Source organism: Magnolia sinica, chromosome 2 (assembly GCF_029962835.1).
Source record: "Magnolia sinica isolate HGM2019 chromosome 2, MsV1, whole genome shotgun sequence".
Classification (NCBI taxonomy): Eukaryota; Viridiplantae; Streptophyta; class Magnoliopsida; order Magnoliales; family Magnoliaceae; genus Magnolia; species Magnolia sinica.
The window spans coordinates 346,041-361,775 of record NC_080574.1 but is presented as its reverse complement, the minus strand read 5'-3'; the positions used below and the strand labels follow the sequence as shown (position 1 = coordinate 361,775).

The 15,735-nt window shown below is 38.7% G+C and overlaps 1 protein-coding gene across 2 annotated transcripts in view; it reads left to right on the top strand.

The window, feature by feature from the left end:
- The window catches only part of LOC131230941 (ribulose-1,5 bisphosphate carboxylase/oxygenase large subunit N-methyltransferase, chloroplastic), a 30,245-nt gene extending 14,798 nt beyond the window's left edge, over positions 1 to 15,447 (top strand). Inside the window, exons 3-6 of one of the 2 annotated variants that reach the window (XM_058226969.1) lie at positions 5,111 to 5,322; positions 12,820 to 12,942; positions 13,516 to 13,920; positions 14,903 to 15,447. In XM_058226969.1, coding sequence (XP_058082952.1) covers positions 5,111 to 5,322; positions 12,820 to 12,942; positions 13,516 to 13,920; positions 14,903 to 15,118 — 956 coding nt within the window. In that variant the 3' untranslated portion in view covers positions 15,119 to 15,447. The remainder of the gene's footprint in view (positions 1 to 5,110; positions 5,323 to 12,819; positions 12,943 to 13,515; positions 13,921 to 14,902) is intronic. The other variant, XM_058226973.1, reaches the window with a different exon arrangement.
- The last annotated feature ends 288 nt before the right edge of the window (positions 15,448 to 15,735 follow it).

Below are 15,735 nucleotides of genomic sequence, written 5' to 3'. Positions count from 1 at the left end.
AAGTGGGCCCACTGATTTCATAATTGTAACAAAATTTTATATTTCTTTTTGGGTGATTGTTAATTTTTTCTACGGTATAGCCTACATAATGTTACATGGGCTTGATTTTGCAGCATCCAATCACCATGATGTTAATGCAAGTGAAAAACATCCAACAATGTGAATGAATGTCAATACCTTTAGAGAGGAGGAGATGGTAGCAAGGTATTTAATAATGATAATGGTGTTGTAACGGCCAGCCTTATGGCTGTTACAATACGGGCTGTAATGACCATTACGGCCTCCATATCGGTCAAAATTCTTTTTAGGAAAAAAATATATAGGCCTCACATCGGTTCATTATGGCCCCATATCAGCTCAGGATGGGCCAGTAAGGGGTGTTATAGGCCCATTACGGGCCTTTTTTCTTCCCCAAATTGGGCGTTACAGCTCCATATCGCGTAATGGGCACCACCCTTACGCCCCTATGGTTTTGAGTTGCTTTGAAAAAGTCACTGGCCAGAAAGTAAATCTCGAAGCAAAGGAGGAGCAGGAGGAGAAGCAGCAATAAAAGGAGGAGGAAGAAGGAAGAAGGAAAAAGTGAAATTATAGGTATGAGCTTGAGGGGAAGTGGTTGAAGATGTTGCAGTTTTGTTTAGGTGCGAAGTTAATGTATCTTGGTACTTCCTCTTTGTATTGGCAAGCTGACAAAGCAATCATGAAACAAGGTGGTGGAGGTGCTTAGAATGCTCTCAACTTGGAAAGGAAGATACTAGTCCCTTGGGGTTGGATCACCCGTACAAATTGGCACTGACAAGCTTCTTTGTTGGGCAAAAGTGGCTCAAGGTCATGAACATGGCACCCTTCCAAAAAAGAAAAGGTCATGAACATAGCTTTGTTGGTTAAATTGATTTGGCAGCATGCGGAGGAGGAAGGCCGTACATAGCTTTGTGTATGCCAAAGCTATAGATCTCAGAAACCAGTAGCTTTGTTAGGGCCAAGTGGTCTGGAGCCACATTTTAGGAGGAATTTTTACGAAGAAGAAATCTAGGAGTTCCTTATTCTAGTGGAGAGGTTAAACCGATGGACTCCCTCACTGTGGGGGAATGACAGATGGTAACAGATTAATGAAAAATTGGGCAAATTCTCAGTTAATTCTATGCTTCTCTTGTGGGCAAGGATTGGAAGGAGGTTGGCAGCTTTGAGTGCCCCAACTTCGTTGTTTGAGGACCTCCCCAGCGTCAGCTTTTGGCTGGCTGGTTGAAAAAATAGATGTCATCACAATAGGTCGCTCGAGGAAGAACAAATGGTGATTACCTCTGTATCCTGTCTTAGGGATATTGAATCAATGCCTCACATGTTCATGGGCTCTAATTTTGGGAGCCACATGTGGGTCCACATTTTTAATCTCGTTGGAGTCATTTGGGTGATGCTAGCATGATTGAAGTGTTCTTTGATACCTAGAATGGGGTGTGACTTCAGCCAAAGAGGAAAATGTTGTGAAGACTAGCTTTTGCTACCTGAAATCTGGTGATTTGGAAGGAGAGGAACAATAGAACAGTTTGCAACAAATCATCCTAGAAGAACAAGTATTTCATTCTGCTTGAGGGGAAAATCTTCATCCTTTAAAGGGGTGTAACAAAGAGCTTCTATCAGGCTAGTGGAAGGTCGATTCCCACTTATCCCAGTTAGATGCTTCCACATCATCAATTCATGTTGTATTTCTGTTTTTTTTTTTTTTTTTCCTTCATTTCTGTACTTTTCACCCATTGCAGTTTTGTTTTCTCTTGAAGCTATTTTACCAAAAAAGGGTAGAGCACATTCAAGTCAAATGGTTTCTTCTGTTATGGGCATCCTATGATGATAAGGGCCTGTTTGTTGACACTTAATTTTTTCACTTAACGGGAATTTAGAAAGCTTTCGATGTTTAGTGGTGTTTGTTAACGCAGAACAAGGAAATGACTCTGTCATTTTATGTCGAATTTTTTCCGCGACCGGTGTCTAGCTTAATGGTGAATCAAGAATGCGCTCCATGATTATTATTTTTTTAATCCAAAATTGCCCTTTGCGACATAGATTTTGTCCTTTACGTAATACACAATCCAACTTTTAACGTGTGACACTTCTATGGGCCCACCATGATTTATGTGTTAGATCCACATTGTTCATCAACTTTTCTATATCATTCTAAAGCATAATTCGAAAAAAGATGCACATCCAAAGCTCAAGTCGACCACACCACAGAAAGTAGTGGGATTGGAACGACTACTGTTAAAACCTTCCTGATGTCCAACATGAAGCTTATTTGCCATCAAACCTCTTTATAAGGTCATGCAGACCTGGATGAAGGAAAAACACAAAAATCGGCTTGATCAGACCCTTATGTGACCCCAAGAAGCTTTCAATGACAGGCACCCAATTCCCATAGTTTCTTGTAGTGTGGCCGACTTAAGCCTTATATCTCTCTTGTTTTTTGTCTTAATTTCTAAAATAATATGAAAAAAATGAATGGACAGTATGGATAAAACATATATATCATGTTAGGCCCCACAAATCTCTTAACTATCTTCTCTGGCTAGATCTTGGTGGGGATAATCCGCAATCTCCAACCAAATTTGGGGTGTGGATTTTGTGCAAAAGCCTAGCTGAAAGTTCCTGGGCTGGAAACTTAGGTGGGGCCTACCGTTATGTTTGTGATAAATCTAACCTGTCCATCTGTGTTTTGAGATCATTTTAGGACTTGAGACCAAAAATGAGTAGGATACAAGACTCAAGTGGGCCGCACTAAAGATAAAGGTGGGTAGGAAAATTCCTACCATTGAAACCTCCCTAGGGTCGACAATGATGTTTACGTGCCATCAATACCGTTCATAATGTCATTACCAGTGAGATGAACTCAAACCATAAATACTAGCTTGAATGAAAACTTTTTTGGCCCCACTAATATTTCAATTATGGACGTCCAATCATCACATTTTCGGCTCATTCAAATATTGGATCCAGCTCATTTTTGGCCCCATGACCTAAAATGATCTCACAAAACGGATGGACGGGGTGGATTTCACACTAACATCATGATGGGCCCCACCTAAATTTCCAGTGCTGGACTTCATGTGGAAGGCTTTCCCATGAAATCCGCCTCCCATTTGGGGACGCGGTTTGGCCATTGACGCTGCCATTAGCAAGGTGGCTAGTGGTTGATGCTTTGTGGGCCCACCGTAATTTATGTGTTTCATCTATACCATCCATCCATTTTTCCAGATCATTTTATAGATTGATACAAAAAATGAGGCATATATAAATCTCAGGTGGACCACACCATAGGAAAACAATAGTTATTATGCGCCACCATTAAAAACTTCTTAGTGCCCACTGTTATGTTTATTTGACATCAAACCTATTGATTAGGTCATACAGACCTGGAGTGAAGGGAAAAACAAATATCAACATGATCCAAAACTTTTGTGGGCCCCAGTAAGTTTTTAATGGTGGGCGTTCAATCAACATTATTTCCTATTGTGTGATCCACTTGAGATTTGGATATACTTCATTTTTGGGATCATGCCATAAAATAACCTGAAAACATGGATGGACAGAGTGGATGAAACGAATACATCATGGTAAAGCTCACAGAACACCGACTAGTAGCCATTGGTCAGTTGTAGGGTCACTAGCCAATCTGCCTCCCCGATCTAGGGGAGCGGATTTGGTGCGACCCTAGGTCCACCTAGGTGGGTGGGACCCCTAAATGTGGGGCTTACTGTGATATATGTAATTACATTCACACTGTCCATCTACATTGAAAGGCTTTTTTTTTTTTAATTTTTAAAGGTTTTTTTTTTTTTTTGTTAGCTTGTTAGTACACACCCACTGTCAGTTCACACTTCACTGTTAGCCACCCCCTCTAGGGAATCGATACCAAGACCTCAGTGTTGAAACGAGGTATCTTTCACTCAGTCTACCACTTGAGCTATGGATCTGGGTGTATTGAAAGCTTATTTTATGGCATGATCCAAAAAATAAAGCAGCTCCAAATCCCATATGGACCATAGTATAAGAAACAATGGTGATTGACCATTTTAAAATTCTTGTGAGCCACAAAAGCTTTGGATCCAGATGATATTTGTGTCATCTCTTCATCTAGCTGTTTGTGACTTTATCAATGGTTGGATGACAAATAAACATTTCAGTGAAATCTATGAAGTTTTTAAGGGTAGGGATTCAATCACAATTGTTTCATATGGGTAAATGTGCCAAATTAATATATTTCAAACATTTCAGATGTTAGTTAACAAACGTGTTGTTCTAGATTCACTAATAGTTTCCGACTTTAGATTCAGATTTCAGATTCAGGCTTTGAATCTCCGATTTAACAAACATGCCCTAACACTGTAGGCAACTAGGATTGACTGATGCATCTTGTTAGTATGTACATATTTTGCTATTGTGATAGTGGAATGCTAAATTGTTGTTTTAACACCATCAGAGTTATGAAACATTGGATTAACTTGTCTTTTTCTACTCACTCTGGTAGCATTTGTGAGCTCTGTGATCCACTGAATGGCTGGGCGAAACCTAACAGCTGCTTTAAATATGCCAATTTGGAATGATAACCTGAAGGTTACTTTCCTTGATAATGATGAGTTTGACTATAGAACTAGTTTGCTTAGAACCAGGATGGATTGGGAATGGTTTGCTTGGTACAGAGTAAAGAGAATTGACTGAAAGTGGTCCAACAAACTCCACTTTAGCTCAGATAAGATATGACCCATGTGATTTAGTAAACTGTGCACCTAAACAACTCATGCCACATCTTCATGGGTAGTGTACCACTCTCTTGGCTAGTTAGCTAAGCAGTCATTTAATTTGCCTCCTTATGGATGCAGATCTAAGGAGCAGGCTTTAGATAAATCCTGAATCAGTAATCTTTTATCACGTTATGAAAGTATAATCTATTTTCCTACTAACCTTTACTCCATGCCAAGTAGCATGAGAAGTAATTTGTTGAAATTTATTTTTTAGGTTTTATGTCAACCCTCAAGGTGCAGCTTAGAACTCATGGATCTGACAATATTTATTATTCTCCTGTAACCTATTTCTGCGAGATGAATTAAATTTGAGGTTTTTGCAGGAACCCAACTCTTGAGCACAACCTTGGGTGTTAAAGATTATGTACAAAGTGAGTTTGTCAAAGTTAAAGAAGAAGTATTACTCCCACACAACCATCTTTTCCCTTCTTCAATAACGTTGGATGACTTCCTCTGGGCATTCGGCATACTAAGATCAAGGGCATTTTCTCGCCTTCGTGGTGAAAATCTTGTTCTGATCCCTCTGGCAGACCTGGTAAGATCATTGTCCCTTCAATTTGTTTTAGGAGAGATTGAATCTTTATTATTATTATTATTATTATATATGGGAAATGATACTATGAGGTCGACCTCATGGGAAGTTCCCATGAGGTCGAGCTGTGTGGGCCCCACCGTGATGTTTGTTGAACATCAACACCGTGCATTTGATGGGTCCCCTTTAGGTTGTGGGATATCTCAAAATCAGCCGTATAAGGAACTCAAGTGGGCCATACCATCTAAAACTATGTGAAGACATGCCTAAAACATATAAAAGCACTTGGTAGGGCCTACTTGAGTTTTGGATGCGGCTAAAACTTGATATGACCCCTCATCCTAGTGGGACACACACAATGGATGGGTTGGATTTGCGAACCACATCTTGGTGGGCCCAATAAATGATTATGATGATTTTAATGGGAAGATAACCCCTCTCAACTGTTGTATGTGGTGTGGCCCACCCAAGTCATGGATTGACTTGATTTTTAAGCACATGGGCCACCTTGGAATGGTGCATCTGACTGATGGTGTTGGCATCATGGTGGGGCCCACACAGCTCGACCTCATAGTACCATCGTGCCCCCCCCAACACACACACACACACACACACACATATATATATATATATATAGAGAGAGAGAGAGAGAGAGAGAGAGAGAGAGAGAGAGAGACGAATGCTCACCTGCGCACCTTTGCACATGTTCAGTCCACATGATGCCGCACCCCTTGAAACTCTCTTGGCCCAATTTTCAGCCCGATCCAACACTCTAATGGGCCATAGCAAAGAGAAATGCAAATCAAGGGAGGAAATTGTTTCCTTTTGTCATGGCCCACCAGAGTTTTGTATTAGGCTGAAAGTTGGGCTTGTGAGGTTTTAGGGGGTGCCGCGTCATGTGGACCGTTCAGATTCATGGACCATGACACGTGTGCAAAGGTGCGTAGGTGAGCATTCCTCTCTCTCTCTCTCTCTCTCTCTCTCTCTCTCTCTCCCTCTCTCTCTCTCTCTCTCTATATATATATATATGGTTCTATGTGGTTGACCTCATGGGAACTTCCCATGAGGTCGAGTTGTGTAGGCCAACCGTGATGTATGTCGAACATCTACCCCATCAGTCAGATGCACCATTCCATGGTGGGCCTCGGGCTTAAAAATCAAGTCAATCCATGACTTGTGTGGGCCACACCACATACAAAAGTTGAGAGGGGTTACCCTCCCATTAAAACATTCATAATCATTTGTTGGGCCCAACGAGATGTGGTTCACAAATCCAGCCCATCCATTATGTGTGTCCCACTTGGATGAGGGGTTAGACCAAGTTTCAGGTGGAGAGAGAGAGAGAGAGAGAGAGAGAGAGAGAGAGAGAGAGAGAGTTTTTGAAACAGATGGCAAAGAGAAACTCTAGGACAGGATACAGCTGCAAGGACCAAACCAAAGAATACACTCATCGAGGGTCTTTATACAAGAAGGTGGCCTTAGAGCCCAATGCCAAAAGAGCTAACCTCCAAGTCATCCTCCACTTTTTCCCAACCCCGACCTCATGCCATGCTAGAAGAAGACCTTCAACAAACCCCGGCATTACCCACGATTTTTGAAAGCTTCACCCACACCCCTATAGCAAAAGAACAATGGAAAAATAGAAAAATAGATGCTCGACTCGGCGTCTTGAATGCACATTACACATATATTGGGGATCTCCATCCTCCTCTTTTGAAGATTATCCATAGTGAGCACTTTTGTCCTACCCACCAACCCCCCCAACCAAGGGCTGCCACCTTGGTGGGGTGCCATAATGCCAAACTTGAGAAGTGCTTTCCCCTGAGAAAGACTTTTGAATCAGCCTATAGAAGGACTGAACTGATAACCCACCAGACGATTCCTTCTTGCACACCAACATGTCTCTCTCAACCTAATCTTTACATACAGGGAGGAATCTGAAAAAAGAGAACTAAATTTTATAGCTCTCTGATCCTCGCAAAAGTGGAGTATCTGAGTTGGATACTCAGATAAGGGTAAGGATAAGGAATCCCCCCTTTGCCGAGACCTGAGATCTAAACCTGCTAGGACTTTGAATGCAGAGTTTTTTGTTATTTAGAATATATAGCAAATAGCACTAATTGGGGAAAAGCAAAAGCTTTGTTTCAACATTGAGGTCTTGGGTTCAATCCTAGCTTACCTATCAAGGAAAAAGTACCCATTGGGCCAAAATTTGACTTATGGTATTGTTACGGAAGTATTTTAACATGATTTTGCTTATGATCAGTGACCATTCTTTGCTGTGTCTTTGAATTTTGATTTTGGGGATCTGCTGAACATGCTCCTTTCTGTGGACATTAGTTATACCTGTACTCGGTCATAGCTATAGTTGCAACACCACGTGTTTTTATGGATGGCCCCAAAGATCCAAAGCCCTTGATGGATGTAACAAGGCCAAAATTGTGAAGCTGCTTCTTTGCTAAATAAGACAGGAGTTACAATGGCTCCTTCATTATTTCATTAAGAAGTGAAAGCATGTGTTCAAAAACTCATCAATCAGCTCAAAACTCTGAGTCAGCTGACTCGATTTTGGCTGACATCTGAGTATCATGTCCATTTCTTATTTTACCAGAACAGGCAAATCATTTGTTAACTAGGGCAGCTTGTATAAAATTGGCAGGGTCTTCATTGACATGGGCTATTTGACATAGGAAACTAAATGATTGTTATTGGAATCAAATTTTGAGTTTCTGAGAATTGGTAAAATTAGAAATACTAATACATCTTCTGGACCTATCCTAAAGCCAGTTCTTTTCGATAATAACCAGCAGACAGATCGTTCTTAATGTTGAAGCTTTGTTGTGACCAGTGTTTAAATTATCGGCGATATTATCGAATTATCGCCAATAATTTCGGTATCGCTAGAGTTGTGACACCGAAACTCCCTTTTTTCGTTTCTCTTCCTAATATCGCCTATTTTTCGGCGATTTTATCGATTTTTTGCAAAAAGTCCAGTTATTACTCAGTGTTCGCAATATCGGCCGATAATGTCGGTATCGCAGTCCAACGATACGAAACACGTCGGAAGAAATATTCCGAAAAAATTGGAGAGAGAGAGAGAGAGAGAGGGAAACTTTCAATAGGGTGGATTTCCGCACCTGTAGAATAGATTACCCTGATTGGAAGCTGTATTTGGTGGGCCATTTGAATCGAAGCTCGCCATTCGTAGGTTACCGTGAAGAAAATCTCGATTCCCTTTTCTTCTTTCTTCTATTGGATTGTTAACGGAATTGATTTAGGAAGAAAATGAGAAAAAAATAAAAAAAATCCAGAGAAATCTGGAGATTTGGGGAAGAATCCAGGGTTTCAGGGTCTCTCGGATGAAAAATGGGTTCGGAGCCCTTTTTTATCGGGTGTGGATGTGCTACTGACGGGTTGAGTAGCGAACTCGCTACTGAAGTGACGTCACCAAGTTCTGTGGGTCCCACCATGATGTATGTTTTGTATCCACACCGTCCATCCATTTTGAGAGACCATTTTAGGTCATGAGCCAAAGAATGATTCAGATCCAAATCTCTAGTGGACCCCACCACAGAAAAAGTGGAGAGAGTGACGCTCACCATTAAAAATTTCTAATGGCCATAAAAGTATTCAATGAAGTTGATATTTGTGTTTTACCTTATTTAATGTTTGTGTTAACTTATGAACAGATTAGATCTCAAATAAACATTACGGTGGACCTTAGGAAGGTTTCAATGGTGGGTGTAACTCACGCCACTATTTTCCGTGGTGGGGTCCATTATAGTTTTGGATCGGCCTAATTCTTTTGATCATGCCTTAAAATGTTCTCTCCAAATGGATGGACGGTGTGGATACAACACATACATCATGATAGGATCCACATAACTTGGTGACGTCACTTTAGTAGCGAGTCTCGCTACTCAACCTGTCATATAGCTAATCCGCGTCCTTTTTCATCGGGCACGGCTACATGAGGCACATATGCATCTTTTCACACATGTAGTGGGCCTCCAATCTGAACTGTTCATGTGATGTGGCATCCCATGAAACTCCCAGGAACCAAATTTTACCCTGATCTAAAACTCTGGTGGGCCATAACAAAGAATGATGCAAATCAAGGGAGAAAATTGTGTTCTTTTATAATGGCCCACTGGAGTCTTAGATGAAAGCAAAAGTTGAACCATAGAAGTTTCATGGAGTGCTGCATCACTTAGACCGTTCAGATTTTGGACTCGCATCACATTTGATGAGTTCTCAGAAAGTTCTCAGGTAACTCTGCTGCTGGGAACGTGGAATGCCAAATTGGTTACGTATCGGCCGTATCCGCCGATACATAACGGTAACGGTGCAAACCGTTACCCGTTTCGGGGCCGAAACGGCCGATTCAATTTTTTGTACCCGTATCGGCCGATACGGGACCGATACGGGCGTAACGGGCCGTTACGGGCCCGAAACGGTAACTTTTTTTTTAGCTCTGTTTTTGCCGTTTTTTTGAAACCTCTTGCTTCCAAACTGTTTCTAAGTCCTTCTACTACTAATTTCGACCAACCTTAGCTAGGTATTTGATAGAAAAACACATTATATTATAGATTTTTTTGAATCAAAGCTTGGTGGGCCATTTTTCATAAATTCGTCAAAAATAGGTATTTATACTTTTTTTAATATATTTTGCTGTTTTAATCATGTCATATGATGTGTTAATCATAGTAGAACATGTTAATGTGCATTTTACAGATTTGGGGTGCCATTTAATAATTTTTTAATATTTTTTTCTATTTACGCATGAATTTTGGCCCCTTTTTTTAAAATTCGAAAAATCAGTTTTTAATGGTTGTTTTGCTGTTTTAATCATGCCATTTGATGTATTAATCATAGTAGAACATGTTAATGTGCATTTTACAGATTTGGGGTGCCATTTTATATTTTTTTAGTATTTTTTTCTATTTACGCATTTATTTTGGCCCTTTTTTTGAAAATTCGAAAAACCATTTTTAAATGATTCTTTTGCTGTTTTAATGATGTCATATGATGTGTTAATCATAGTAGAACATATTAATGTGCATTTTACAGATTTGGGGTTCCATTTTATATATTTTTTATATTTTTTTCTATTTACGCAATTATTTTGGCCCTTTTTTGAAAATTCGAAAAATCATTTTTAATGATTCTTTTGCTGTTTTAATCATGTCATATGATGTGTTAATCATAGTAGAACATGTTAATTTGCATTTTACAGATTTGGGGTGCCATTTTATATTTTTTTATATTTTTTTCTATTTACGCATTTATTTCGACCCTTTTTTTGAAAATTTGAAAAATCATTTTTTAACGATTCTTTTGCTGTTTTAATGATGCCATATGATGTGTTAATCATAGTAGAACATGTTAATGTGCATTTTACATATTTGGGGTGCCATTTTATATATTTTTTATTTTTTTCTATTTACGCATTTATTTCGGCCCTTTTTTTGAAAATTCGAAAAATCATTTTTTAATGATTCTTTTGCTGTTTTAATGATGCCATATGATGTGTTAATCATAGTAGAACATGTTAATGTGCATTTTACATATTTGGGGTGCCATTTTATATTTTTTTCTATTTACGCATGAATTTTGGCCCTCAAAAATAATTGCAAACACCTAAATGTAAGATATTTTCATATTACATTCATTCTAATATATCTATCATTGATAGTAGATAGTTAGAAAATTAAATATATGAATTTTGTAGTCAAATTCAGGTTATCTGGTTCATAAATTCATCAGACAGTCCGATACAACTTCTCACTAAAGAGTGGACCGTTACACCACCATAAGCATGTTCCAATTTATAAATGAATGCATATTTGGAATGCTTAGAATATTCCGGATTTAATCCATATTTTTTCATATTTTTTTGGCAAAAAAAAAATTTTGCGCCGTTACGTGCCGTTACGCCCCCGTATCACCGTTACGCCTCCGTATCCGTATCGGTTTTGGAGGTCACCGTTACGCCAACCGATACCGATACGGGACACCTTGGCTGGGAAAATCTGCATTGGTGCGGATCAGGAGCCTAGAGATGGATGGTCTGTCAGGGCTCTGTAAGGCCCACCGTGATATATTTGTTTTATCTACACCGTCCATCCATTTTGATATGTTATTCTAGGGAATGAGCCCAAAATGTAGCCAGATATGAGGCTCAAGTGGTCCACACCACAGGAAGTTGTGGTGAGAATGATATCCACCGTTGAAGCTTTCCTGGGGCCCATCATGATGTTTATTTTCCATCCAATTTGTTCATAAGGTCTAATAGACCTGGATGAAGGGAAAACATAAATATTTGCTTGCTCCAAAACTTATGTAGGCCCCGTAATTTTTTAAATGGTTGTCATTCAATGATCACTTTTTCATGTGGTGTGGTCCACCTAAGATTTGGATTCATTTCATTTTTTGGCCCATACCATAAAATGATTTGTCAAAATGAGTTAACGGTGTAGATACCAAATCATTTTAGCTTATTATCCAAAAAATAAGTACATCCAATTATCAAGTGGACCATACCAAAGGAAAAAGTGGTGATTGACAATTAATGGGCCACGCAAGTTCTGGATCAATCATATATTTGTTTTTTTCTTTGAGTTCATTTACTTTTACGTGTCTTAATTAATGTATGCAAGCTGCATTTGTAATATATAAACTCATTTTTGTTGCTATTAAAGTGATTTTTTATGGCATCGCATGCTTTTTGGGTCCCATTAAATGAAAACTTATTATGTAATGTATTCTTTTCGCAATTTTTTATTCCTAAATATGTAAATATGTGTATTTAGCCATGTCTTGAAGTTTCACTAAAAAATTCCATCATTTTCCCCAAGTTTCCCCCATTTTCCCTGCATTTCCGGTTATCAGCGATATTATCGGCGATAACGATATTATATCTTTATCTCTAGCCAGCGAAACTTGTAGCGATACCGACAACTCGAACACTGGTTGTGACTTAGATTCATCATGTACCTCCATCAAGTACCTCCAGGGTCTTGGAGTGTTTTAGTGGGTTATGTATGATGCAAGTGACATCTGTGCAACTATATGATAATATTGAGAGAGAAATCATTGAGCAAGCATTAGTGTCAGCATAGTAGCATCCAGATAAAACAGCAGTACTAGAAATCACAATACAAGTATACAACACCATAAACTTGAAACAATATTAACTAGGGTTTTGTCTAAGGAGCCATGTGGACATGTATATGCCATTGAAATATCGTTTAATGTAGTGTCTTTGTTGGATAGGCTGTATGCATGATCTTGTCAAATGAAAACATATTTTCTTTTATTTTCTTTCGTTTTTTTCTTTTTCAGTGTACTCATTCTTTTAGCAGTTCCTATGATATTATCTTATTTCTATGAGGGAACAACTTCTCTGTATTTTGTGTTAATCAAATGTCATGATTGCATTCCTAATCACCTTTTTCTTATTCATATTTTCACTGTTAGATTTTCCTTGTTCTTGGCCAGATTAACCATAGTTCCAGCATAACTTCAGAAGAGATTGCTTGGGAGATTAAAGGAACAGGTCTCTTCTCAAGGGAACTTGTCTTTTCTTTGCGGTCACCAGTTTCTGTCAAGGCTGGCGAGCAGGTGAAGTTTCTGGTTTCTTGTATATGGAGCTCCGCTACATGTAAATGCCAGATTGATATTCCAATATTTTCTTATTCACAACCAATGTGACTTAGTCCTAGAAATGTTTGTTGGTTCATGGATGTGAGGGTTCTACCATGGCAATCCCTCAGCCAGCACTGAATGTCACGAGTTCATACGATAATTCTGAAATGTGTAACTATTAATAAATACTAGTTCACATGCACAAACACATGAAATGCCAAAAAAGAAAAAAAGAAAAAGAAAGAAAGAAATTGTATATAGCTGAATCACTTATATTGAAATTATAAAATATAAAAAAATAATACTACAAGAAACATGCATTAAGGTATTCTCATCCTCATGATCGAACTGGGTCAGACCCACAGTTCAGTCCATTTTTTACAGCATTCACTTGTTTGATAATCTGGACAATTTTTTAATGTTCCTTGCTGTTATGACAAAGTATGTGGGCTCATATTTAATGAACCATGGGCATGCTGATCTGAATTGATCATTGGGGTGGCCAATTTAGATATCATCAATAACAATTCATTAGCACCTTGGTCACAGGTCTTGATACAGTATGACCTGCAAAAGAGCAATGCCGAGCTGGCACTCGATTACGGGTTTATTGAATCAAGCTCAGATCGGGAGGCATATACTCTGACACTAGAGATCTCTGAATCCGACCCTTTTTTTGATGACAAGCTTGACATTGCTGAATCCAATGGACTTGGAGAAACTGCATATTTTGACATCGTTCTTGGACGCACTCTTCCACCAGCAATGCTGCCATTCCTGCGGTTGGTTGCTTTAGGGGGAACTGATGCCTTCCTCTTAGAATCCATTTTCAGAAATTCAGTCTGGGGTCACCTCGAATTGCCTGTAAGCCGTGCGAATGAGGAGCTTATATGCCAGGTTGTTAGAGATGCCTGTAAATCTGCACTTTCTGGCTATTTCACGAGTGTTGAAGAGGTACTTTTCTCTATCCTTCTAATGTTACTAGTAAAACCATGGTTACCAACTTCACTCTAAATCCCTCATCAATTGCAAAATGATTTAGTGAACTAATATGTTATTTTAGGCTATTTTTCTGCCGGTTAACTGGAATGTGGTGAACTAGTTGACCATTCCACTGGAAACTGATTCAAATCTATTAGAAATTGTCCATTGCATAGATACTGGCATGACCAATATATTTGTCTCTAGCATTCGTCTCCATAAAACCGAGGTTGGAAGTGAGGATGTTATACTTCTATGGGTGTGGCTTTGGATCCTTTGACAATTTGTTAACCGACCTAGAGCAACTTTTTACTTTTCAAAACTGAAGAGTAAACCCTGTTTCCTTCATCTTCTTCTTTTTTTCTCTGATTTAAAGCATTTCTGTTCCTAACCCATTTGCTTATCGTACTCTTTCTGATTACTTCACATATATAAACTTTGAAGCTCAGAATGTTCTGCAACTCAAGTGAGGATATTGTTATACCTTTAGATTCTTTTCTTTCAAAACTTGCAAGGATTATTTGTTCAACCAAAATTACTTTAATTATTTAATTTTCTGACCCAAGGACATCTTTGTTCCCTTTCCTCCCAAATCTTAGTTTAACTTTTCAAACTCACTGGAAGATTTATTTCCTCTAATTTCCGATTCTAGATTATACAAGATACAAGAACTTTTCTTCTTCTTCTTTTCCTCACCTATTACCGTTTTTTCCCCATAATTCGCACTTGTCTTTATAAATTTCAAATTATTTATAAACTACTTAAAATAACTTTGTAAGGGATTCCATGGTAGTTGTGTTGTTCTGTATTTTTTAATACACATGCAAACACAAACTGTGGAGAAGCAATTTATTTTTTGAGATGTTTTGGAAATAAATATTTCGTGCTGTATTAGAATGCAACAGTGTGCACATGTATGTACGTGTTCAATTGAACTCATGAATGGACTTTGCAGGATGAAAAGCTGATGGAAGCAGGGAACCTGGATCCAAGACTTGAAATAGCTGTTGGTATAAGAGCAGGTGAGAAGAAGGTGTTGCATCAGATTGATAAAATTTTTGAAGAGAGGGAAATGGAGTTGGATGGGTTGGAATATTACCAAGAGAGGAGGCTCAAGGATCTTGGACTGGTTGGAGAGCAAGGTGAAATAATATTCTGGGAGTCCAAGTAGTTCTCTCTTTTGATGCCCCCTTGCCTCCTTAAGTTGGAAGTAGAAGCGGTCTGCCGATGAGATTAGAATGCATACAAAGTTTTACATAATTTTGATTTGCTGAATGCTCTTGAAATGAAATTTCTTTTCTTCTGGGTGATATCCATCAAGGCCCTGAAAAACCTCTTTAGCTGGTCAAATCACAATGCCCAAATCAGGTGTATCCATCTCCAAAATGGGCCTACTTGTAATCAAAATTGAGTTTGTAGCCCCTCTGCTTGAAATGAAATAAATACACCTAAGTTGCAAGAGAAGGGCGAAAATATAAAAAAGATGGCCTTGTATAGACATCTCACAACACAGTATGTAGGGTTGAGTGTGTACTGATACAATCTCATATCCTCTAATTGCCTATCGATTTTTCAAAACAGGTGGTTTCTCATCTGTATCAAGTATCATAGCCAGCCAATAAGAACACAAACGCAATTCAAATATTTGAAACAGCATATCCTTTTGTATTTATTGAAGATGCTGAATTTGGATAGCATGCTCATGTTTAATTCTTCTCCTTGATACTAATTTAATTAGTATGGAGCACTTTGTACAAGTCTTGCATTGTTATGCATGGTTAATCAGTC